Source organism: Typopeltis vanoorti, chromosome 23, assembly GCF_054136105.1.
Source record: "Typopeltis vanoorti isolate ZY-2024b chromosome 23, IOZ_Tvanoo_1.0, whole genome shotgun sequence".
NCBI lineage: Eukaryota > Metazoa > Arthropoda > Arachnida > Uropygi > Thelyphonidae > Typopeltis > Typopeltis vanoorti.
The window spans coordinates 24,481,969-24,508,451 of NC_143571.1; the positions used below are offsets into that span (position 1 = coordinate 24,481,969).

Here is a 26,483-nt window from a genome sequence, read left to right on the forward strand (position 1 = left end):
TTAGTTTCCGGATGTTAAGAGTACCATAGCTTTGTTTACTGGGTGATGCCCCAGAACTTGTTTTTGTGAGCTTCACAACTTCACCTGGCCTGGTTGGCTTAGTGGTTAGCGTATCCGCTCTTCAGCCAGAAGGGTGTGGGTTCGAATCCTGCCATGGGCATGTATGTTTGTTATTGTCTGTGAAAAATACTAGTAGTGGTGGTGGGCAGTAGATGGTGTTGGTGGATTGAGTGGTGGAGACAGAGAGCTGTAGAGTAGGTGGCCTCCCTCGATGAGTCTTTGGATTCGCTGGAGGTGTCAGTAATAATAATCTTTCAAGAAGAAAATGACTTTTATGTAGGACTTTAGTTTTGTTTCTAATGAATTCTGTCTAGTGGATACAGCGGGACTGGCTAAACCACACTTATCAGACTCTTGAAGTAAAGCATATTCTTGATGTTCTCTACTCTGAGCAGAATGATCTGTTTGCCCATAATAATAAAGGCTGCATGAACAAGGGATTCTGTAAATTCTAGGATAAGAGAGAGAGAGAAAGAGAAGAATATCTAATAATAAATTTAGTTTAATCCTTTATCCAAGTGTGAGCAAACAAAGTTTGCACCTGAAAATATCTTCAGGACTGAATATGGTGTTGTACTACCGCAACTCGTAGCAAAGGTGGAGCAAGATACCATCACTCCTATCCCAGTATCTCCCAAAATGCAAAACACATTTCCTTGCGGATATGTATAATATTATACATTAAGGGATTGGCCACTACCAAGACTAGTTTCGATCGTTATTGAGGACTCTTCAGTGGGAGCCAGGCCCAGAGGTGGAGATACCAGGCAGAAGCAATAGCGAGGTCATCTTTATCTATAGGAGTTGTCAAAAGGTGTGCCACCTTTTTTTATTAAAATACTCTGGATTTAGAGAAAGATGTTGAAAGTTTATTTTTCACTTGGTTAGACTATAATAAATTTAGTTTAATCCTTTATCCAAGTGTGAGCAAACAAAGTTTGCGCCTGAAAATATCTTCAGGACTGAATATGGTGTTGCCTGGTGTTGTACTACCTTACTGGGGTAAGGTAGTACAACACCGGGCAACTCACAGCAAAGGTGGACCAAGCTACCATTCTTGAAAAATAAACTTTCAAGAAGGATATCTGTCTCTTGGAAAGGCTTTCCTATGCCATCTATTTGGTACAGATATGTTGATAATGTTTCTGTTGTATGGAACTCTTCCTTGTCTGAACTTCAGCATTTCTTGGAAAATTAATTCGGTAAACCCAGTTGTCTTCCCTTTCTGGATGTTCTTATTCTATGTCACTAATGGTGCTATACAATTCTCAGTGTGCAGGAATCCAGGAATTCTTAGTATACAGGAATCTTCATACTGGTAAATATATTAATGCTCCCTCTCATCATCACCCTTGTCAAAAGTACTGTATGATTAAAAACTTTTATTCATTTCACTGTGCTTTAATTCACTGTGCACACAAGCTATGTTCAACTGACTTTCTTTTAAATGATGAACTGTCATTTATCAGAACTACCTTCATCTTTAATGGTTATAATATAGAAATAATTGATAAAATAATTAATCATTATGGCCTTCATCCTAATCTTCCTTGAGAAGAAGTTTATAGAATTTCAATTCCATATGTTAAAGGACTATCAGAATTGGAAAATTGGAAGCCCTTCTCTAGATTGACATACAAGTTTCTTTCCATTTGGTTCCTAAACTGAATTCCTTCCTAGACTCTCTGAAAGACGAATATCCTCACTCTTGTCCTGGAGTTTACAGGATCCCTTGTTCATGCAGCCTTTGTTATCATGGATAGACAAATCATTTTGCTCAGATTCAAGAACATCAGGAGTATATTTTACTTCAAAAGTCAGATAAGTCTGGTTTTAGCCATCTACACCTTATCCACTAGACAGAATTTGTTAGAACAAAACTAAAGTCCTACTTAAAAGTTATTTTCTTTTTGAAAGATTATATAAAGAAAGTTGTGAAGCTCACATTCACAGTCTGAACCTCAATAAAAATGATTGCCTTAAACTTCCCCAGTTTTGGGAAGTTATTGTAAATAACCCACCTGCCTCAATCCTGTGTTTCTTAATATTGTAGTTATTTAAATGTATTTCTCTAAATTCTAATGGCTTGTAGATGGAGTCATCCTCCTGCAGTCAATAGACGTGTTGTTACACGTCTGCAATTTTAAGTGTTGTTTGTATTGTTTATCTCTTTTCCAATATATTGGCTAGGAATCACTGAAAATTCTATGAATAATAAATATTTTCCTAACATAAGTGCTATTCTGTTACTGAATAATAATTTTATCATTATGTCATCCACTTATGTTTTGATTTTTAGATCTTTATGGATCTAAAAATCGAAATGGATAGGCTAAGGAATAAATAGTCTGAAAACCTGCTCTAGAGACCAAACATGCAGCTATTTATTTTTTTGGCCTCTAAGAAGCAGAGTAGTGGGCTTATATTGAGTGAAGACAATCATCTGCCACATAAAAATATATACAAACATCCTGCTACCATATATCTTGTAGGTACTTTTTCATCTTGTATGAGTAGCATGCCTGTTACTGACATTTTCACATAAATAAGAGTTAAAAGAATACTCACATTTCCTTAATGAATCACATATTCAAAACTTAATATGATCTTCTGGTTCCCATCTGCCATACGGCCGCGGGAGGGTAGCTATATGCTACCATTCTAGGGAGAGATGATTATGAGCAAGGTGGTTTCCCGTTGCCTTCCTTGCCGTAAGTATTTATGACTGTAACCTGTGTGTTCACGGGGCCGGTTTGCCAGCTTGCGGGATGAAAAACCCCAGATAAACTGGCGGAAAAAACCCTACTGCTCACGCCCAAGACCGGTTAACTTGGCTATGGCTGAGGAAGATCCTTAAGCTCCTCACGTCGTGGACGGGAATCGAACCTAGGACACTCCTTCCCCAGGCATATGGTTGCGAAGCGCAAAGCCACTAGGCTAACCGCGCGGCTAGCCTAGTGGCTTTGCGCTATATAATATAGCATATTATATCATAATATGTTATATTATATATCACAATAATATCATAATTAATCTATATTATCAATTTATTTCTATGATACTACTCAAATAATTCCTACCTACTTTTTGGGTACAGTTCCATCTCCTTATACTATCATATCCAAAATCCCATACACTCACAGGAAAATAGATGTGACTTTACAATTTTGACTACAAAATATACACATATTTTGTAGTTAATAAAAGAAAGTTTTTGCCTTGAAGTCTTTTTCATCTTGTATGTCAAGTGATGAGTATACAGCATTTCAGAGGGAAGTAATAGTCAGATATCATTTGAGGAAAATGCCTGTATGTACTATTTGTACTGCCAGGGTCAACATATTTAAGAAATGGAAGTCTATAGTTGATACTTAGTACAAGATATGATCCAATAGGCCAAAAATTCTTGTTAATAGGAATTGATATTCCTTGAAAAAGGTGGTCGCCCTTGATATCAGACACTGGAGAATCTGTTCCATTATAAAAATCTTAGCCCACAAGCCTTTTTTATAGTCGTGAATACACATACAGCATATTATTATTGGCATTGTCCTAAATACACAGAACATGGACTATGGAGCAACAGGAATTGGTGTTGTTAAATGAATGCTCTTCCACTTTGAAGACATAACTGGCTGTGGCAAATTCTTGGAGAACATCTCTTTTATCTGGGTTTGTTCTAATGATAATGTTTGGAGATGATGTTTGCTTCTTGTGGGATGAGTTATTGCTAGGTCTTAACATTGATATTATGGACAATTTTGGAAGACATTGCAGTTGTTTTATGGGTCTCTCACTTTCTTACTATACTCTTGCTCACTGTTGCAAAGCAATGATTGTAAACATGATTTGTAGAGAATAACATAGGAACATTGCAATGGCTAACACACAATTCTAGACCTGATGGAGCATTTATAGGATTATTGCAGAGTTAGGGCATGCCATGATGGCCGCCATCATTAGTGGGACTTAACTAATGTTTTAAAATAGGAGTGAAACATTCTACAAAAATTTACTTTCAAAATGCATTGAAGTGATATTTGCATTAAATATTTGTAACAAGTAGAGGCCACAAAAAATATAAAATCATATGTTGTAACATAAATGATTCTGACAAAACTGTCTACTTTCAAAATGCATTAAAGTGACATTTGCATTAAATATTTGTAATGGGTAAAGACTACAAAAAATATAAAACCATATGGTTGTAATGTAAATGATTCTAACAGAAATTGCTCCATGGCATGTTTTATTTAATAATAATGTTTGTTTGTTTAGCAGCATGTCCAACAGTATCTCAGAAATAAATGTGAACATCAGCAGATTAAGAAGAACAGTGGTATATTTGGCACAGGCTATTGCTATTTTAATGATATTGACATAATGTATATGCAGTTATGTTTAAAATTTTAAATTTGCATGTTAATTTAACTATGTGTGAGGAATTTTATGTATAAAATCATTTTATAATTTAATTTTTTTTTATTCGTCATATTTTAACATTTTGTTTTGCTGTGATTTTTATGCTACTGTATTTTTGCCTCCTTTATTTATGTATAAATTACTTTTCATTTTGTTTAGTTCTGTTGTCCTTGGTTGCATGGAGTGTTAATTCTGTTTCGTTTGAATGCATTGTTTATTAAACAAGAATAATTATCACCTGTATATATATATTTGGGTAAGTAATCTTTAGCTGCACTAACTATTATTTCAATACTTATAGAAATTTTATTCCAATAAATTTCTGATGAAATTATATGAATATGTAAAAAGTTAGGAAGACAAAATTCTTCTCCATGTTCATTAAGTTAATACTAAGAAAAAATTTGTGTCATAAAATTCCTTTTTTTTTTTAATAAGTGAATAAATTTCTATAATTGTACATTTTGTAAACCCATTCAAACTTGTTCAGATGGCATGTTGTTTCTATCGAGGTGCCGTAGTGACACAGTTCCTTTCATTGCTGATGTAGAGTTGCATTACGCTTTCTTTTATGCATGCTTTTGGGAAAATACAAAACAGTTATTGTGGGATGCAGCATAATGAGATGTACTTGTTAAGTCCAGTACATGTCATTAACTCCCATCCACATACACACACACTAGGTTGCAATATAAAAATACTAAAAAAATAATAATAATAAAGCATTTCTAATTGGTTTTTATGATGTATTAAACTTAGATTGAAATTGATAGTAGGATGGGGAATTGTGTAATATTCTTCCCATTCCCAGGAAGAAATAATGTACAATTTGTATCATCTAAGTATGCTAAACTGAAAATCTGAATTACTGTTGGAAATGTTCAGACAGTCTCACTCTGGCTGTATGCTGAATTGTGGTAAAGTCAGTCTGTAGCAACTAATTCTTCTGCCTGTATTACTGAGGTGCATACAGATGTAGACAGATTTCTTTTCGGAGAGAAAGGCAATTCCTCAGTAGTAATAGGATATTTGAGTTTAGATGAAATTCATTGGTTAGGTAAACCCCAACACTGATGTATGTTAATTAAAAAAAAAAAAAAAAATAATAATAAATTGTAAGCGTGATAGATGCTGTTCCAAGCTTCCTATCATTGAATTGACTTTTTTTCTTTAATTTTTCCTTCCATGGAATGTGAAAGGTGTTTTCAAGTTGTAATATCAGGAGCGGCCACATTTCTTCTGTTCTAGGTTACAGTTTTTCTGTAGACTGCTTATTAGATAGTACTAGACTAATCTAATGATAATGTGTTAGGAGCCTTCTCTCTGGGGCAATTGCACTACTGTTCTTTACTAGGTATTCCATGAGGCAGTTTCAGCAGTGTTTATATGAAAGCGGGAGATAGTACTTTGAGATAGTATCAAAGTGTATATTTGGAAAAAGCCAGATGAGTGATGGTTGAAGAAAGTGATAATTTATTTTTAATAGATGTGGGTTTGAAGAATCTAGGTATAAGTTATCCAGATGGACACTGATATTCAAAATGTGACTTTTTATTTGTACGTAAATATTTTTCTCTAACTCTTCGTGATTGTTTCAGATAAGTTGAAATGAAGTAATGTGTGTAATGCATAGTGAGGAGTTCTTCATTCATGACTTAACTATAGCAATGTATATTAGTATAGTGATACATGTAAGAAATACAAATGGTGGCACTGTACACATTTCCTTAATAAATCATGGATTTATTAGGTTTCTTCTCACATGTGAAACATGATGGTTGATGAGTTTTTATTTTCGAATTTTGCATCTAACAGTAATGTGTTACGGAGCTCCATTTTGTTTTTACCTATATATACATACACTTCCCTCTTCTGTATATCAGTTGTTGGGAAATCCAACTCATAGTTTTGTGTAAAGCACATTTCACTTTTCTTTCTTTATTTGACAAACTTCACACTCAAATGAACATAACTTCTACCTTAGGTAACCTCTGCACCCTAAAATACTCATCTCCAAACCATTCTTCAGTGAGTATATCATAATCCTGTTAACTTTGGTATGGGAAAGCACTCCTGCTAATTATTACTTTTAATAAAACTCAAATCCAAAAAAAAGCTTCCTCTTGTTAGGATTATTTTCTTTCAGTCTTTTTTTGCCACAAGCATATCATATGAATTTCAGAATCCAAGAAACTGTGTACACCCCTTGAGGGTACATGGCAGGAATTTGATGATGATGAAGAAACTGTGTTTTTTATTTTACACCAGAGTATAATATTTTAACACTGTTTTCCCTGTTATAAGTTTGAACCTCGCTCTGACAAGGTTGTTTGAAATTGTTTAAATAGTAGATAATTTTCATTACTCGGCATGAGAACACCATCCCTATTATTTGACACTTGAAATGGATTAGGCTATCTTGATTATCTCAATTTTTTACTAAATAATTTAAGGAAATTACAGTGTCAACTAGGATATACATTAAAATAAATTTTAATATACTTCAATATTTCGGCAATGTCACGTTGCCATTTTCAAGAAACTTAAGAACAAGACACGTGCACGTAGGCACAGCAAACAGTAAGCGAGGATGAAGCAGCAGGAAGCTATTATTTCTCCTAAAGTCCTGATGGTGCCCCCTAGTGGGCAATGTTGGTATTCTTGAGCGATTGGGCTGAAGGTCTTCTGATGTACGTTTCCCAAATTTGAGGCAGTCTCATGCGGCCAAATTTCTTGATGTTTGGATTGTTTCTTAGGGCTGATGCTGATTCCATGAAAAGCCTTTCATATTTGTATTTACTACTGTGTATTATCGTGGCTTTCTTCCACTGTATTTATTCTATGGCAGGTATCCAGCGCATGGTCAGCAAGACCAGAGTGGCTGTATTGGTGAAACCATTCTGATATTTGCTGTCCTGCCTGTTTGGCAAAAGTAGGACAGCTTACAGCTGCAAGGGACCTGGTATACACCAGGTAGGTTGAGGGAGGGGGGGGTTGGTCTTTAGTAGAGCGGATAAGGGATGCCAATTATTTATATGGTCTGTAACAAGAAGTTAAGTCATGTTCTTTTAGGATTTTTCTAATTTTTTTCGAGGTGCCTCGGATATAGGGTATGGTGATGGATTTAGAGTAATCCTTGTTGTGAGGGGGGGGGGGGGTTGTGGTTTACTGGTTTCAGTATTTTTTGGATTTTTTTTTGGGGGGGGGGGCATTGGCTGAGAAATTGTTGAGAATGTGGTTTAGTTCTGTAGTTAGAGCATTGTCATTTGAACAGATAAGTTTAGCCCTGTTGTGTAGTGTCTTAATGACTCCATATTGTTGCGAGGAAGGGTGAGATTTTTGTTGAATGTATCTGCCAGTATGGGTGGGTTTTCTATAGACTGAGAAAACCAATTTTCCATCAGGCTGGCGGGTGACTAGTGTGTCTAAGAAAGGAAGCAGTTGTTTTTTTCTTCTTCCAGGGTGAATTTGATTCTGGGGTGTTGGTTGTTTAAGTGTGTTAGGAAGAAGAGGAGTGCATCAGAGCCATGTGGCCAAATAGTGAACACATCATCAACATAGAAGCCAAATGGTTAGTTTTTGTGGGGCAGAGTTTAAGGCTTTCTCTTCAAAAGTCTCCATATAAAAGTTGGCCAAGGGTGGGGAGAGTGGAGAACCCACGCCTGTCCCCTCTATTTGTTTGTAGAATTTTCCTTGCTTAACAAAATAGCCTGGGTTCATTGTGAACTGAAATAGGGATGTGATATCGGGAGAAAATTTAGCTCGGATTAGCTCTAAGGAGGAGACATCAAAATTGACCATTATGTCAGTGTGTTTGAGTGCAAGATTTTCTATGCTGGCTTTGAAGTGGGCTGAGTTTTTTATGTGTGAAGGTGTGTTGCCAGTATATACCTCCCCCACCCTCACAACAAGGATTACTCTAAATCTATCACCATTACCCTATATCCGAGGCACCTCAGAAAAAATTTACAAAAATCCTAAAAAAACATGACTTAACTTCTTGTTACAGACTACATAAAAAATTGGCATCCCTTATCCGCTCTACTAAAGACCAACCTCTCCCCCTAGACCTACCTCATGCAGCTGTAAGCTGTCCCACTTTGGCCAAACAGGCAGGAGAGCAAATATCAGAATTTCAGAACACAAGTACTACATCCAGTTTCACCAATACAGCTACTCTGGTCTTGCTGACCATGCGCTGGATACCTGCCATAGAATACGGTGGAAGAAAGCCATGATAATACACCGTAGTAAATACAAATATGAAAGGCTTTTCATGGAATCAGCTTCAGCCCTAAGAAACAATCTAAACCTCAAGAAATTTGGCTGCATGAGACTGCCTCAAATTTGAGAAACCTACATCAGAAGACCTTCAGCCCAGTCACCCAAGAATACCAACATTGCCTGCTAGGAGGCACCATGAGGACTTTAGGAGAAATAATAGCTTCCTGCTTCTTCCTCCCTTACTGTTTGCTGTGCCTGCGTGCACGTGTCTTGTTCTTAAGTTTCTTGAAAATGGCAACATGACGTTGCTGAAATATTGAATTATATTAAAATTTATTTTAATATATATCCGAATTAACGTTGTAATTTCCTTAAATTATTTAGTAAACAATGCATAACCAACGTCTAAGCCTTTTCACGAGAATTTGATTATCTCAAGTTCTGCCTAACCAATGATAAAAAAAAAAAAATGTCATATTGGTTTACAATCTTTTTTGGATGAGATTGGCATTACAAAGGAATTTTCAAACATTATTACAAACAAGTTTTATACAAGCATATTTGAAAAATAGCTAAGATGTATAGTTCTGACAACACACATTATAGAGAACAAACCAGGTCCATGCTATGAGGGTGTGCAATCAAAAGAACAATATACGTCCTTTGAGTTGGAAAGATCTAGATTCAGCTCTTGTCAAGTATATGAGGATCATTTTTTCTAAGTCTCTCCATCCCGAGTTAAGCTAATATTTCAAAATAAGATGACAGGAGTTTTCTTATGTTTATAATCACCACCACATTGATAAATATAAATAATTTGCAGATTCTAGATTACCAGCATGGTTGGCCAGATGGATAGCAGTAGCACTTACACATTTCAGCCACGGATTGTGGGTTCAAATCCTACTGCAGGCATGAATATTTGTGAATGGCTTTTGCTTGGTATGAGAACACCACTACCATCTTGCTTAGTGGAAATTTTAAAAGCAGATTTAGGCCAAAGTGAGATTGTCAAGACCAGATTTTTACGAAGTTTTTAGCCATATTAAAATACTTAATGGATTGTTAACAAAACAGGTTAAACAATTGTTGTTAATAAGCTATAAATCTAAATAAGTGCCATCTTTTGACAAATTGAATACATACTGTTTAAATTAGGCTATAAATAGACTAAGTAAAATAAGGCGGGGGGGGGGGGGGAACTGCTTCCTCATTGAGCAAACTTGTAGAACAAGGCTGAATAAATATATATGTACCAAGAGAGAGGCCAAAAGACAGAGCTAACATTATAGAAGACTGTTCAGACCATTTTAAATATATGAATCTGAGAACCGAATTAAAAATAAAACATTTTAATGAAGTCTAGATACCACATAATCCCAAGGAGAATTAATGGAATGAACAGATAGTATCATTGGTAGGATCACATCATAAATGATTGTATCAGGAAAGAATCCATCATTATTGATAATCAGAAATGTGTAAACAGAGCTAATGTAAGATGGTATGGTCATATTAATGGAAGAAGTTTTGAAATATTAAGTGTCTCAAGCAATAAATGACAGGAAAGGGATTCATAAGAAAATATAAGTGGGTTGATGCAGTCTGCAGTGTTTTTGAAGACTGTGGTATAAAAACTGATCAAATCAGAGATCTGAAAAATAATAGCCTGTTTAGATGAAACTTAATGGAAAGAAAGTAGTTATGAAATGTTAGTGTGTAATATCAGTACACATCTTATGGATGTACACTAGAAGATGAAAGAAATTGTCACTTCTGTGGGTGTTAAGTGTGTAAGTAGATAAAATTAACTTCCATTAAAGATTTTCATATAGGAAAATTGGAAAAAAAAACGAACAAAGCTATGAAAATAGGAAAATAAACTAATGAGCTTATACAACGTGACATTTTAGCTGCTCAGGTGCAGCTTTTAGTGACAAAATCAAATTAAATATCAAAATGGATATTGGAATAAACAAGGCTAGCATGCAAGGAAATCAGCTAAATTAAAACTTTATCGAATAAGAGATAAATTGTGCAAAATGCTAAACTAAGAGCAAAACTTAATTCCTATCAATTTTAATAATTTTAGGTCCTTCAAAATGACCTTACTGATATGCCAATATCAAACAAGTTAGGAGAATAATATATTATTATTAACAGAATCATATTAAAAATTTAGATGTTTGAGGAAAGATATCAGTATTAACGTTCAAGCATGTGTAAGTTGAATTAAATGATATAGTCATGGAAAATGAGATCTGCACCATTAGCAAGATTTATTGAAAGCTAGAGTAAATACCTTGAAAAGACCCAGATGAAGACTAAGATCTAGATGGATTGATGCAGTTAAATATTAAAAGAGAAATGTTAGATCTGATCAAATTAGAAATGTAAGAAATAATATACATGTTTGACAGGAGTTGACATGTAACTGATCTAGTGATCAAATCTTGTTTGATATTACAGCATTCCATACACTTTGTGAGAGTATATTTCAGGAAGAATAATGATAAAATATGGTGGAAGAAAGTGAAAGTTATCATAAACCAAGGTTTAAATCAGTTTAATATTATTTAAATTAATGGGATATAAAATCCCACATTGTTTCAAAACAGAATAAGAAACTCAAAGATTGGAATCAGAGAGTTTCATGCAAAATATAGTAAACTATAAAGTATTGGCGATCACTAGCGTGAGCTAATGCAAGTGACCCTAGTACGTAGTACAATACCGGACAACTCGTAGCAAAGGTGGGGAAAGTTCAGATCGCTATTCTTAGGTATTTTCCATAATGTAAAAACACATTTCCTAGGAAATGTATGCTGTTATTACATTATGGTGGGAGGTCACTACCCAGACCGGTTTCAGCCTTTTTTGAGGCTTCATCAGTGAGTAGGTAGACCAAATTAATACCAAAGTGTATAGCGAAAAGAACTTATATACTCTGCTATATGAGTTTCCAAACAGGTGCAACCATTAAGTTACTTAAATATAAAGAGCTAATAAGCTTCATTTCGGCGATATAAACAATATTTAAATTAAGGGGATATAAAATCCCACATTGTTTCAAAACTGAATAAGAAACTCAAAGATTGGAATCAGAGAGTTTCATGCCGAATATAGTAAACTATAAAGTATCGGTGATGACTAGCGTGAGCTAATGCAAGTGACCCTAGTACGTAGTACAATACCGGATAACTCGTAGCAAAGGTGGGGAATGTGGGATTTTATATCCCCTCAATTTAAATATTGTTTATATCGCCGAAATGAAGCTTATTAGCTCTTTATATTTAAGTAACTTAATGGTTGCACCTGTTTGGAAACTCGTATAGCAGAGTATTTAAGTTCTTTTCGCTATACACTTTGGTATTAATTTGGTCTACCTACTCACTGATGAAGCCTCAAAAAAGGCTGAAACCGGTCTGGGTAGTGACCTCCCACCATAATGTAATAACAGCATACATTTCCTAGGAAATGTGTTTTTACATTATGGAAAATACCTAAGAATAGCGATCTGAACTTTCCCCACCTTTGCTACGAGTTGTCCGGTATTGTACTACGTACTAGGGTCACTTGCATTAGCTCACGCTAGTGATCGCCGATACTTTATAGTTTACTATATTCGGCATGAAACTCTCTGATTCCAATCTTTGAGTTTCTTATTCGGTTTTGAAACAATGTGGGATTTTATATCCCCTTAATTTAAATATTGTTTATATCGCCGAAATGAAGCTTATTAGCTCTTTATATTTAAGTAGTTTAATATTATATAATGAATTTCCAGAAGATTGAGTGGCAGCGATAATAAACATTTCTAATTTAAACTATGACCAACTCCAGTACAAAGTTCATCAAGTTCTGCTTGGTTTGACCAAGACTATGATTTGTGTATTATGCCATTATTTCAATACTGTCCTTAATTTGTATAATGTAGTGTGTCATTTTAATACATTTTGTATAAAAGCAAAATTATACCCAAGTAGTAGAGCTACTAAATTTTGTTTTTAGCATTTAAGTTTTGGAGTTTTTCTGAAAACTTTTATTATATCCAGTAACTACCACAAACTAAAACTAATGTGTTACTTTGAATGATTTATTGATATTCAGCAATGATTCAATTTTTATATGTATAATTGCTGAGCTTTCTATTGATATACACTTGGAAGGATACTGTTGATTTCTTATTGCTTTCGAGATAAAAGACAAGCCGTCACAACCCCTCAGCATTCTTCCAGAAGCTTCCTACTGATCCAGTCAGAAGCTTCTGGAAGAATGCTGAGGGGTTGTGATTTATATTTGATTCTGTAGATCAGTATACAACATAGAAAAGTGTAGAAAAGTGACTAGGAGAATTTGTGTACTAGCTTATCATGGATTATACCATATGCTTTATTCTGGAAAAAAGAATTTTAACTCCTGTTACACAAAAGACGTATCTTTTACTTAAAATATTCATAATATTCACAAGGGTCTTCGCTAAGAAAGCTTACCACTGTGTAAAACTAGCTAAACAAAAGTCATGGGAGGACTTTGGTAAGAACATAGAAAATAAATATCAAGAAGGTGGTAAGATATTCTGGAGGTTGTTGAAGAAGCTCAGATATGGAGGAAAGAGTGTTGTAAAAGGAATTAGAGATGATAAAGATGACATGAAAATAGTAGAAAAAGATATCCTTGAAGTATGGAGTAATTACTTTGAAAAATTGCTAAATGGAACAAGCAGTGATGACAGCACAGTGGTAAAAAACACTGAACAGGCATGCAGTCAGGAATATGTATCCATACTTGAAGTAGAAAACACCTTCAAAAGCCTGAAATGTGGAAAGGCAGAAGTGGTAGTTGATGATATTCGACCAGAAATGATCAAGTATGGAGGTATAAAAGTCTTACAGTGGTTGCCCTGCATAGTTCAGAAGCCTGGACAGAGGGACGAATTCCAGATGATTGGAGTAGAGATCTCGTAGTCACCATATATAAAAAGGGAAATAAAACTGAATGTGAGAATTACAGAGGTATTTCATTACTGAGTATTCGTGGTAAGATATATGCAAGTATACTTAAGAAACAGTTGAGAAGGATTGTAGAAGAAAAGCTTGGTGAAGAACAAGCTGGATTCAGGCCAAATAGAGGCTGTCAGGATCAGATGTTCACTCTACAACAAATAGTTGAGAAATAATGGGAATATAACAAAGATCTGTATTTAAGTTTTGTCGATCTGGAAAAGGCATGTGACAAGGTGCTGAGATTCAGTAGGGCATTATATCAAGAAATACTTAGTCTTTATTTGAGTTATAAGTCAGCAGTTAGAATTGAAGGAAATACAGAAAGGTGGTTTAATGTTAAATCTGGTGTCAGACAAGGATGTACATTATCCTCTCTATTATTCATTATCTATATGGATCACATTATTAAGGAAAGAGGTATTAAACCTGACATAAAAATTGGAGATGTTAATGTCAGCTCTTTGCTTTATGAGGATGATGTTATACTTCTAAATAAATCCGCTACAAGTCTGCAAGATTACCTGACTAAAGTGATATGGTATGAAGGTCAGCATTAAAATGACAGAGACAATGAAAATAGGCAGAAACATTGAAAATATCAACTGCATTGTGAATGGAGAACCTATAGAACAAGTAAAACATTTCAGCTACTTAGGCACGATTTTTAGTGAAGATGGTAAATTAAATATGGAAATGGACAATAGAATCAACAATGCTGGTATGGTAGGAAGTTAACTGAATTAATTTATATGGAATAAGAGAGTAATTAGCCAAAACAGTAAATTAGCTGTAATTTTAACTTATTGATCTGAGAACTGTGTCAGAAGTAAAACACTTGACCAAAGACTAGAGACTGCAGACATGAGAGTCCTGAGAAAGATTAGGGGCATGGACAGATGGCATCAATGGCAATATCATATTAAAAACAAGGATATTAGGAAAGAACTTGACATTGTCAGCATCCAGGAATGTGTTAGCAGAGCTAATCTCAAGTATGGTAACTTATACAGAATGGGAGAGGAAAGATTAGCAAAACAAGTGTTCTCTGCCAGGTTGGTAGGAAAAAGAACCAGAGAAAGACCAAGATATAGGTGGATTGACACAGTAAAAAGTGCCTTAGAGGATAGAAATATAAGATCTGATAATGTTGGAGTCTTGACAGGTAACAGACTGATTTGGAGGAAAATTGTAGGTAGGAAGTTAGTAATGATGTAATTTTGCATGTAGTACTATCATATCCTGTACACCCCTTGAGGATATATATCAGAAATTTGATGATGATGATGTAAAAACTGCAATGTTTTAGATTTATATATTTTTAGTTGCTATGTCATTACCATCTCTGTTTTAATATTCATTGCAAAGCTAACTTTTTTTTCCATGTATTTATATTTCATATAAGTTTTTATTCTTTTCGTTGATAAAGAATTGTCCATGGTATTGATCCATTAATGCTAGAAGATAATTTGGAGAGTTCTAAGCTTGACAACTATATCGAATCGTGTATTGCAGAAAAAGAGCTATGTAATGGGAACAGTAAAAGTCATCTTCAAGAGGTATGTACTGAAATATATCAAGAAACATGTTTCATCTCTATAAATTTCAAGAAGTATTACATCTTTTAATGGAATTTTTGATTACCACAGGTGATTATTTTTTTTACTTATTTTTAAAGGTGTATTATCTGGTATAGTGAGTGATAGTCATTCAAATTAATATAGGAAGAGGCATGATATTTTGGAATTAGAAACTATCTAATCTAATCAAACTTTTTTCTTGATTGCTCATAATAGGAATTCATCACAATCCAAAGAAAAAAATTGACTATTTTCTCAGTGAGATAAAAGGTAATGGAAGAAAACCTCTTTATCATATAAAGATGCAAATTTAAAGATTTCAAGAACAGCCTGAGAGAATGTTCTCAAAATCTAACACAGGCCTGCATTTCTCTTCCCAACTTTAAAACAAATTTTTGTGGTTACAAAAATATGTTAACACCATTAACTTTTCAGGATTTGTTTATTGTCCATCCAGGATACCGGTTAGGAATGTAGATTAGTCTTGGACTGGTGTGTTGCCTTTGGGAAAGTGGTGTGAGAATCATTTGATTACTGCCAGTGTTTTGGTCTAAGTCTTTGGATTGAAATAGAGTATCCATGTTTCAGCCACAGTGATGATTTAACATATATCACTATACTTCTGGAGTTTTAGTATATTATCACTTTTTTGCTTCACAGTGGGATTACAGAAAACATTGCTCACATCCAATTATGCAGAATTTCATTTACATTTTGAGTACTATTGCTCACTTCTTGTGCCACATCATGGATAGTTGCCATTCATACAGCAGTGGCAGCTGTTTCATTGCTGACTGCAGTATGCAGTTCTCTACTCTGCAAATTGTCTTCTAGGCCCTAACATTTACTTCTAAAAGCTAATACGCATGGATAGACTTATGTGTTCATCAGACATGTAGCTTTTAAGTTAATAAATAGTTATTTTCTTAACCATCTGTGTTCTTATACCGTGAAACCTATTACAACATGTCTAAAAGCTAATGTATCATTACACTCACTAAATATGATTTGCAGACAAAGATGATATTGCATGATTTAACACTCTCTTTCCATAAAAAGGAAATTATATGTAGCAAATTTTTTATGTTATCATCAGTCACTTAATATGCTTTGATTCAACCTACATGAACTGTGCAAATAAGTAGAGCAAACTGGTTGCACTCTGTTACTGAAGTTACACACATTCACCACTATTACATCTGTGTTAAGACAGAAACAATCCTGGATTCATCTTTGCATGATTTTCTAATTTTCTTATATTTATTAAATTGTGTTTGCATTGACATGTTGTATTTATTGCCACTGTTGGTTGAAGTCTAATGGCTACAGATAATCTTAGCTTCTTATCCTGAGTATAGGATTTTTGAATCAAGCCAAAGTGAATCATAGTTTTTGTTTAAAAAGGAACCATACTTTCTGTGCCATTGGCTACAATCCCTACAAAACAGATAAAATACTACACAGCCCCATTACTCCTCCCTCCCCTAACACACAGGAACACAACATGACCATCTCTATTCCCTATGTCAGAGGTACATCAGAAATGATAGCCAAAGTACTGATGAAACATGGCCTTCGCACTACTTTCAAACTGCATATAAAACTAGCAACTCTGATCTGCTCATGTAGGTTAGTAATAAGGATAAACTTCACCCTTTAGCATACCCAGGAGTGTATGAAGTTCCCTGTAACTGTGACTTGGCCTACTATGGACAAACAAGAAAATCAGCTAACATCTGCCTGGAAGAACATAAAAAATACATTTGCTACTATAGCAAGTCTGGACTGGCAGACCACCCTTTGGATGCTCCTTCACACAGGATTAGTTGGAAGAAAACAAATGTGCTATTTAGGAGTTGTTACAGATCTGAAGGATTATTTTTTGAGTCAGCAATGACTTTGAAGAATTCTCCTAACCTGAACAACTATGGTTGCATTAATTTGCCAAAAATTTGGGAGACTGTCATCCTAAGAGCAACTTCCACATAGCTGTAATAATTTTTCTAATTTTTTAATTAATTTATTTTTTCCAACATTAGAGAGCTCCATAAATAGGACTTTAGATCTTTTGTACACTGCATTGTACAAAAGATCTATTATTGTATTACTTACTCACTGTTGCATGTACAAGTGTGTTGTACTCTGATGATGTCGGAGTACAACACACTGTTGTACTCTGATGATGTCGATTTGAAATTCAGCGAAATATAAGCAGTTAATAAAACATCTTTTGATTAAATTGTTTGGTGTTGTTAATACCATTAAAAACTTAAGTTATGAATAACCGTCAACACCTAAGCTTATCTGTTAGATTTATTATATATGTATTTAAAAAGGAACATTGTATGTTGAAAGTTTATTTTTCACTTGGTCAGACTATAATAAATTTAGTTTAATCCTTTATCCAAGTGTGTGCAAACAAAGTTTGCGTCTGAAAGTATCTTCAGGACTGGGGTAAAGTGGTACAACACTGGAAACTCCTTGCAAAGGTGGAGCAAGCTACCAACACTCCTATCTCAATATCTCCCATAATGCAAAACACATCTCCTTGCAGATATGTATAATGTTATGCATTAAGGGAAGGGCCACTACCCAGACTAGTGAAAAATAAACTTTTAACATCTTTCTCTAAATCCAGAGTAATTTAATAAAAAGGTGGCACACCGTTTGGCAGCTCCTATAGGAGGAGATGACCTTGCTAATGCTTCTGCCTGGTATCTCCACTTGGGCCTGGCTCCCACCGAAGAAACCTCAATAAAGGTCGAAACTAGTCTGGGTAGTGGCCCTTCCCTTAATGCATAACATTATACATATCCGCAAGGAGATGTGTTTTGCATTATGGGAGATACTGAGATAGGAGTGTTGATAGCTTGCTCCACCTTTGCAATGAGTTGCCCGGTGTTATACCACCTTACCCCAGTCCTGAAGATACTTTCAGGTGCAAACTTTGTTTGCACACACTTGGATAAAGGATTAAACTAAATTTATTATAGTCTGACCAAGTGAAAAATAAACTTTCAACATCTTTCTCTAAATCCAGAGTAATTTAATAAAAAGTTGGCACACCCTTTGGCATCAAGAAAATTACACAGCATTTGTTTGGGTTGTGATTCTGGTGGAAAGGCTTTTACCTTGTTTATCTATAATGGTATTATTTAATGAAATTGACAATGTATACTATATATTAATGAGAAAAATAGCCTCCGTGGCTCAGTTGGTATAGACGAAGCCCTTTGGTTGGAAAGACCAGGGTTCGATTCCAGTCTATGACATGAGGAACCTTTATCTGGTCTCTTTTGACTAAAGGTGAGTTAGCCGATCCCATATGGAAAAAGAGGGGTTTTTTTCACCCAGAAACCCAGGTTTTTCATCTCTCAGAACAGGCAAAAAAGGCCCCATGAACACTGCGACAGTCAAAAATGCATTCTTAATCGCTCATTAGGAGGGCTCAACCAGTCCGAAGGAGTGGTCAAGGATTTGGGGGGGGGGGGAATCCAACACGAATAATAAAAAATGAGGAAAAAAAACTTAATTCTTTCAGTATTTGGGCAAAGTCAAATTACAATCTTCAAGGAACAAAGAACAAATTGATATGTGCATGCAAGCACCACATAGGGTAAGTATAACCAGTGATGAGCTATGGAAATTTTAACAAAGGGCTCGCATTGTCGAGAAAAAAAAAAAAAAAAAAAACTCTGCAAACTTAGCCCTTATAATACTTATGTTGCGACTTTGTAGAGCTTCTGACAGATATGATAATTCCTGTAGGATATCAATCATTAATGCTAGATCTTTTAAAAATTCCAAATTGAGAAGTCGGTGTAAAAAAGGCCTTATATTAATTGTTTGATGCGAAATGCTTGCATAACGCTGGGTAATTTCTCCATACAGCAAGAACCGTTCGTAAACTGCAAGCTGCCCATCGTAGTCCAAACACACAGCCGATCTTTAAAATTTCGATACCAAGGCCTTATGCAGTTGTATTTAATTCTCGTTGATTTTTTGGTGATTGATGATAAAAAGCATATAATTTATCCATAAATATTTCAAAATGATTTATTTCTTTAATGTTTTTTTATCGAATCATCTAATGCTAGTTGTAAACGATGAGCTATGCAATGCCAAATCACAATGTTGGGAAATCTTTGTAGAAGTTTGATTGCAACACCTGATTTGCTTCCTAACATTACACTAGCTCCATCAGAACAAAATGCAGTGAGATGATTTTTTAAATGGTTATCAGAAAATCCATATGAATTTAAAGTAGCAATTATAGTAGCATGTATACATTCCGCGGTGGTATTTTCTAGTTCTGAAAGGTTATTAAACAAGAAGAAGAAGGGGCTCGCAAATTGGAGAAAAATTTAACAAAGAGCTCGCGTGAGCCCCTTATAGCTCACCACTGAGTATAACTGAAGCAGAATGAAAAATAAAGTCTGAAGTCCTAAAATAGTGCCTTCAGCTGGGTGGATGGATGTTCTTAGCTGTTGGGCTGAAGTTTTTGGCATTAGTTCTTCCCAGATGCTTAAGGGTCAAAGCTGTATAAATCAGAGGAGACATCCACATAGCCTATAAAGGAATGTGGAAAACCGACCAGGGCTTCTGACCTACTATCCAATACTCATCTTCTCATGGTGCACCCTATTAGGTATCTACCTGGATACTGAACGAACGAGGATGGGCTGGCAGTTTGGGACTTAGTTAACCAAATTGTATTCTTATTGGCTTAAACCACAATATGAAATGATGGTACAACATGACAGAATTGCACACTGGCTGGGGTCGCCCGGTTAAACAATGCCCCATAGTTTTCGCCTGGGAACCAGGGTGAACAGTGAAAAGTCAGCTACTGGAACAAATCCTGTGACACACCCCAACTTAACTAGAGTTCAAGATCAATATTGTCACCATAAGAAGTCGGAATGGCAAAGAAATGGAGCTAGAGGAATTGGAAAAGTATCAGATCGACATAATAGGAGTGACCGAAACAAAAAAGACAAACACGTTAGATCTTGCTGAATAATAAATACGAAATGTTATATTCAGGCAACGACAATCAAGGTAAAGATGGAGTAGCCATAGTATTCAACACTAAATATGAGTCTAATCTTCTCGAATGGCATGCAGTCTCAAGTAGAGTGATGTGGGCAAATATTAGAATGGGGAACTGGACAATGAGACTTATTTGTGCCTATGGTCCCACAGAGGGTTCTACTAAGGTAGAAGTGGAGGAATTTTTTGAGGCTTTAGAGAAAGCAACTGACAAAATGAAAAATGAAAAGTTGGTCCTTGTTGGGAATCTAAACAGCAGAAGTGAGAAATGATTGTCATACATGAAAAAATATTTTTGGGAAAATTTGGAGAAAAGAGCAAAGCTAATAATAAAGACAAATACCTGTTGGATTTCTGCTAAGGACATGAATTAGTTATTACTAACACCAAATTACAAAATAACAAATTCACATGGAGAGAAGAAGTGAGGAATAAGAAAAGTCTCATTGACTATGTTATTGTTGATGGTGATGTTTTCTCTCTGGTGCAGGACACTAGAGTGTACAGAGGATTTGTACATTTGTAAATTTGTAAATTGGAAGTGGTTACCATTTAGTCTTGAGCAAGATAAAATTGAATTTTATATTAAAAAGAAGAACATATAAGAAAGTTTTAAAGCAAATAAAAGTTGAGCAGCTATCAGATGTGAACTTTAGACTGAAATATACAAACATTATTCAAGAAAATATGAAAGAGTTTGAGAACAGGAACCAAACCTTGGAGATTCAGGGGAAGGTTCTGAAGAAAACATTGATTGATTCAGCAAGAGAGGCATGTGGTGAGGTTGTCTGCAAGGATAGAAAAATCAGAACTCCGTGGTGGACACGCTAAGTTAAAGAGGCAGTGAAGGAAAAGAAGAAAGTATCAAAAGTTCCTGGCAATCAAGTCAGCTTGTGCTCATAGAGAATACAGAGAAAATGTAAGAAAGGTAAACACTGTGTAAAACTAGCTAAACAAAACTGATGAGACCTCAATAAAGGTCGAAACCAGTCTGGGTAGTGGCCTTTCCCTTGATGCATAGCATTATACATGTCTGCAAGGAGATGTGTTTTGTATTATGGGAGATGCTAAGACAAGGAGTGATGAGAGATTGGTCTACCTTTACCATGAGTTGCCTCAGTCCCGAAGATACTTCAGGCGCAAACTTTGTTTTCTTACACTTGGATAAAGGATTAAACTAAATTTATAGCTGAACAAAAATCATGGGAAGACTTTGGTAAGAACATAGAAAATAAATATCAAGATGGTGAAAAGATATTCTGAAGGGTGTTGAAGAAGCTCAGAAATGGAAGAAAGAGGGCTGTAAAAGGAATCAGAGATCATAAAAGTGACATGAAAATTGGAGAAAAAGATATCCATTGAAGTATGGAGTAATTGCTTCGAAAAATTACTAAATGAAACAATCAGTGACAGCACATCATCAAATTCCTGATATATACCCGCAAGGGGTGTTCAGGATATGATAGTCATGCTGGCTGTGGCATCGCCCGGTTAAACGAGGCCCCCGTTGTTTACGCCAGGGAACCAGGGCGAACAGCGAAAAGTCAGCCTACTGGAACAAATCTGAAAACACACCCCAACTCAACATCACCAGAGTTAAAGATTGGTACTATCAACATAAGAAGCCTGAATGGCAAAGAAATGGAGCTAGCTGAGGAATTAGATAAGTACCAGATCGACATAATAGGGGTGACTGAAACAAAAAAAAAACAAAAACTGGTGAGCTCTTTCTGAGGAATAAATACAAAATGTTATATTGAGGCAATGACAATCAAGGAAAAGAAGGAGTAGCCATAGTATTCAGCACTAAATATGAGGCTAATCTTCTTGAATGGCAGGCAGTCTCAAGTAGAGTGATGTGGGCAAATATGAGGATGGGGAATTGGACAATGAGACTTATTTGTGCCTATGGTCCCACAGAAGGTTCTTGAAAGGTAGAAGTGGAGGAATTTTTTGATGCTTTAGAAAAAGCAACTGACACAATGAATAAGGAAAAGTTGATCCTTGTTGGGGATCTAAATAGCAGAGTAGGAAATGATTGTCAGACATCAAAAATATTTTGGGAAAATTTGCAGAAAACAGCAAAGCAAATAATAATGGCAAATACTTGTTGGATTTCTGTGCAGGACATGGACTGGTTATTACTAATACCATGTTCCAACATAAAAATGTGCACAAATTCACATGGAGAGAACAGACAAGGAATAAGAAAAGTTTCATTGACTATGTTATTGTTGATAGTGATATTATCTACCTGGTGCAGGACACCGGAATGTACAGAGGATTTGAAATTGTAATGATCACCATTTAGTTTTGAGCAGGATAAAATTAATAAATAGAAAACACTGATTGATTCAGCCAGAGGCATGTAGTGAGGTTGTCTGCAAGGATATAAAAATCAGAACTCCATGGTGGACACAGGAAGTTAAAGAGACAGTGAAGGAAAAGAAGAAAGCATATCAAAAGGTTGTGGCAAATAAGTCAACTTGTGCTCTTAGAGAATTCAGAGACAAATGTAAGAAAGCTAAATACTGTGTAAAACTAGCTAAACAAAAGTCATGGGAGGACTTTGGCAAGAACATAGAAAATGAATATCAAGAAGTTGGCAAGATATTCTGGAAGTTGTTGAAGAAGCACAGAAATGGAGGAAAGAGTGCTGTAAAAGGAATTAGAGATGATAAAGGTGGCATGAAAACAGTAGAAAAAGATATCCTTGAAGTATGGAGTAATTACTTTGAAAAATTTGCTAAATGGAACAAGCAGTGATGACAGCACAGTGATAAAAAACACTGAACAGGCATGCAGTCAGGAATATGTATCCATACTTGAAGTAGAAAACACCTTCAAAAGCCTGAAATGTGGAAAGGCAGCAGTAGTAGTAGATGATATTCGACCAGAAATGATCAAGTATGGAGGTATAAAAGTCTTATGGTGGTTGCCCTGCATAGTTCAGAAAGCCTGGACAGAGGAACGAATTCCCGATGATTGGAAAAGAGCTCTCATAGTACCCATATATATAAAGGGAAATAAAACTGAATGTGAGAATTACAGAGGTATTTCATTACTGAGTATTCCTGGTAAGATTTATGCAAGTATACTTGATAAACAGTGGAGAAGAATTGTGGAAGAAAAGCTTGGTGAAGAACAAGATGGATTCAGGCCAAATAGAGACTTTCAAGATCAGATCTTCATTTTACGACAAATAGTTGAGAAAGCATGAGAATACAACAAAGATCTATATTTAAGTTTTGTCGATCTGGAAAAGGCATGTGACAAGGTGCCAAGAGAGAAGCTATTCAATACGCTACAGTTGTGTGGTGTCATATTATATCAAGCAATACTTAGTCTTTATTCAAGTTGTAAGTCAGCAGTTAGAATTGAAGGAAGTACAGGAAGATGGTTTAATGTTAAATCTGGTGTTTGACAAGGATGTACATTATCCCCTCTGTTATTCATTATCTATATGGATCACATTATGAAGGAAAGTGGTATTTAAAATGATATCAAAATTGGAGATGTTAATCTCAGTTTGTTGCTTTATGTGGATGATGTTATATACTTCTAAATAAATCCGCTACAAGTCTGCAAGATTCCTTGACTAAATTGAATAACTGTTGTAATAGATATTTTTTTTCTTTTAAGGTTACACGGTGATCAGCATTCATATTAATTAAATTAGGGAAACAAAACACACGTGTTAAAAAGATTATTTTACTGATTAATAATAAAATAATAACTTTACGTTTCGACCCCTGTATTGAGGTCATCTTCAGAAGGATACATTCAGAAGTATAAGAACAAGCTACATGTTGTCACTCTATACAAGTAAATTACATCTACATTGTTAACTAATCATTTTTCTTAGCCTGCCCTCTAGTGGAAAAAAAAAATTAAAAAAAAAAAAATAAATAAATAAAAATAAAAAATAAAATAAAATTAAGAAAATTAAAATTAAAATAAAATAAACAAAAATAAAATAAAAACTACAATAAACTCTGCTAAAGTCCTCATGTACTAGGATTCTTCTGGAATTATACAGTTATATTACAATTATCTTCTGGATTTGTACAGGTTGCTATTGAATGTTCAAGGGGAAAAAAAAAAAACATTTCACTAGTCTTGTATTGAGATTTTTCTTTGTGGTTGCTATGAAGGTTCTAGATGGGTCCTCCACATTCTTGGAATTGTTAGACCATCATTTTTATTCAGATTTGGATCATGTTTGAGCATTTTACATGCTTCCTTGAATTTCCACTCAAACCAGGTTTGGGTGTGGTGTAGGGACTTGGTACCTTTCCAGTCAATTCTGTGGTATGTTTGGTGTGCGTGGTCAGAAAGGCCGGTTTTTCCAAAATGGAGGTATTTTATGTGACGTTTGTGTTCATCCTTTCTGATTGGGATGGTTCGTCCTGTTTTCCCCTATGTACGGTATGTTACATGTGCAATCTATTTTGTAAACCCCTGGGTGGGCTAAGTGTGGCAGGGGATCCTTGGAAGAATTGAGTAGGTGTCTTAATTTTGTCGGGGGTTTGAAGGTGGTTTTGATGTTGTATTTGTGTAGTGTTCTGTCTATTTTTTCTGAAATGCCTCTAACATATGGTATAGCAATAGCATTCTTGAAATCTTTTTTGTTATTAGTGGTATCTTTGTGGAGGATCTTGTGAATGGTTTTTATACTGTATCCATTTTTTATTAAGGTATGTTTGATGGTCTCATATTCATGGTTAAGAGCTTGTTCAGCTCTTAACCATGAAGTTAAGATCTCAAACACAAGCTCAAAACACATGAAGTTAAGAGCACAAGCACCCTTAAACACAGAGCTCAAACCATGAGGTTTGAGCTCTATGTTTAAGGGTGCTTATAACCCCCTGGTATCGGACCACGACACCTACCAAATGGTAAATTACAACCCCACGCAACGTAACAAAAAGAAAACTACCGAACTGCTTAAATCCGTTAACACGTAGCCAGAAGAAACAATCAAAAAATTAATACCGCAGTATGCCCGCACACCCAGAATTTATGGCCTACCAAAAGTACACAAAACAAACATGCCATTACGTCCTATTGTGGAAGGAATTGACAGTCCGAATTACTCTTAGCCAAAAAATTAGCGGCCACACTCAATGAATTGGTTGGTCATTCCCCTTCCTACATAAAAAATACACAACAATTCATAAACAAAATTAAAAATATTACACTCAATGACCAAGATCTATTAGTCAGCTTTGACATAACTTCCCTTTTCACCAGTGTCCCAATCAATGATACTATCCTACTCCTACAGAACATATTTCCACACGACATCACGGCCCTCTTTGCCCACGTACTCTGCTCCGGATATTTCGTGTGGCAAAACAATTTTTACCTTCAAAAAGAAGGTACCGCCATGGGCTCTCCACCCCAATAGCGAACTTTTATATGGAAGATTTTGAGCAACGAGCTCTAGAATCGGCGTGCCTAAATCCCAAAATTTGGCTCAGATACGTCGACGATATTTTTGCCATTTGGCCCCACGGCCGCCAAGCACTAGATACATTCCTTAGTCACCTGAACAAACAACACAAACGCATCCAATTCACCATTGAAATAGAAAAAAACAACTCTCTTCCGTTCCTAGACACACTTGTCACACGTCTTCCTTCAGGCTGTCTCTCCTTCTCAGTTTACCGCAAACCTACATACACAGGCCAGTACATACACAAAACTTCCTATCACCACCCAACACAAAAACTAGGGGTTATAAGCACCCTTAAACACAGAGCTCAAACCATTTGTAACAAGCTCTTAACCATGAATATGAGACTATCAAACATACCTTTATAGAAAATGGATACAGTATAAAAACCATTCACAAGATCCTCCACAAAGATACCATTAATAACAAAAAAAGATTTCAAGAATGCTATTGATATACCATATGTTAGAGGCATTTCAGAAAACATAGACAGAACACTACACAAATACAACATCAAAACCACCTTCCAACCCCCGACAAAATTAAGATACCTACTCAATTCTTCCTAGGATCCCCTGCCACACTTAGCCCACCCAGGGGTTTACAAAATAGATTGCACATGTAACATACCGTACATAAGGGAAACAGGACAAACCATCCCAATCAGAAAGGATGAACACAAAC

The 26,483-nt window shown here is 35.4% G+C and overlaps 1 protein-coding gene across 3 annotated transcripts in view; it reads left to right on the forward strand.

The window, feature by feature from the left end:
• LOC150093696 (JNK-interacting protein 1-like) overlaps positions 1–26,483 on the forward strand; it is a 308,320-nt gene that overhangs the window by 62,274 nt on the left and 219,563 nt on the right. For 2 of the 3 annotated variants that reach the window (XM_090412576.1, XM_090412575.1), the window contains exon 2: positions 15,139–15,268. In XM_090412576.1, the coding sequence (XP_090268702.1) occupies positions 15,139–15,268 (130 nt within the window). Of the gene's footprint in view, positions 1–4,641; positions 4,739–15,138; positions 15,269–26,483 lie in introns of all 3 variants that reach the window. The other variant, XM_090412577.1, reaches the window with a different exon arrangement.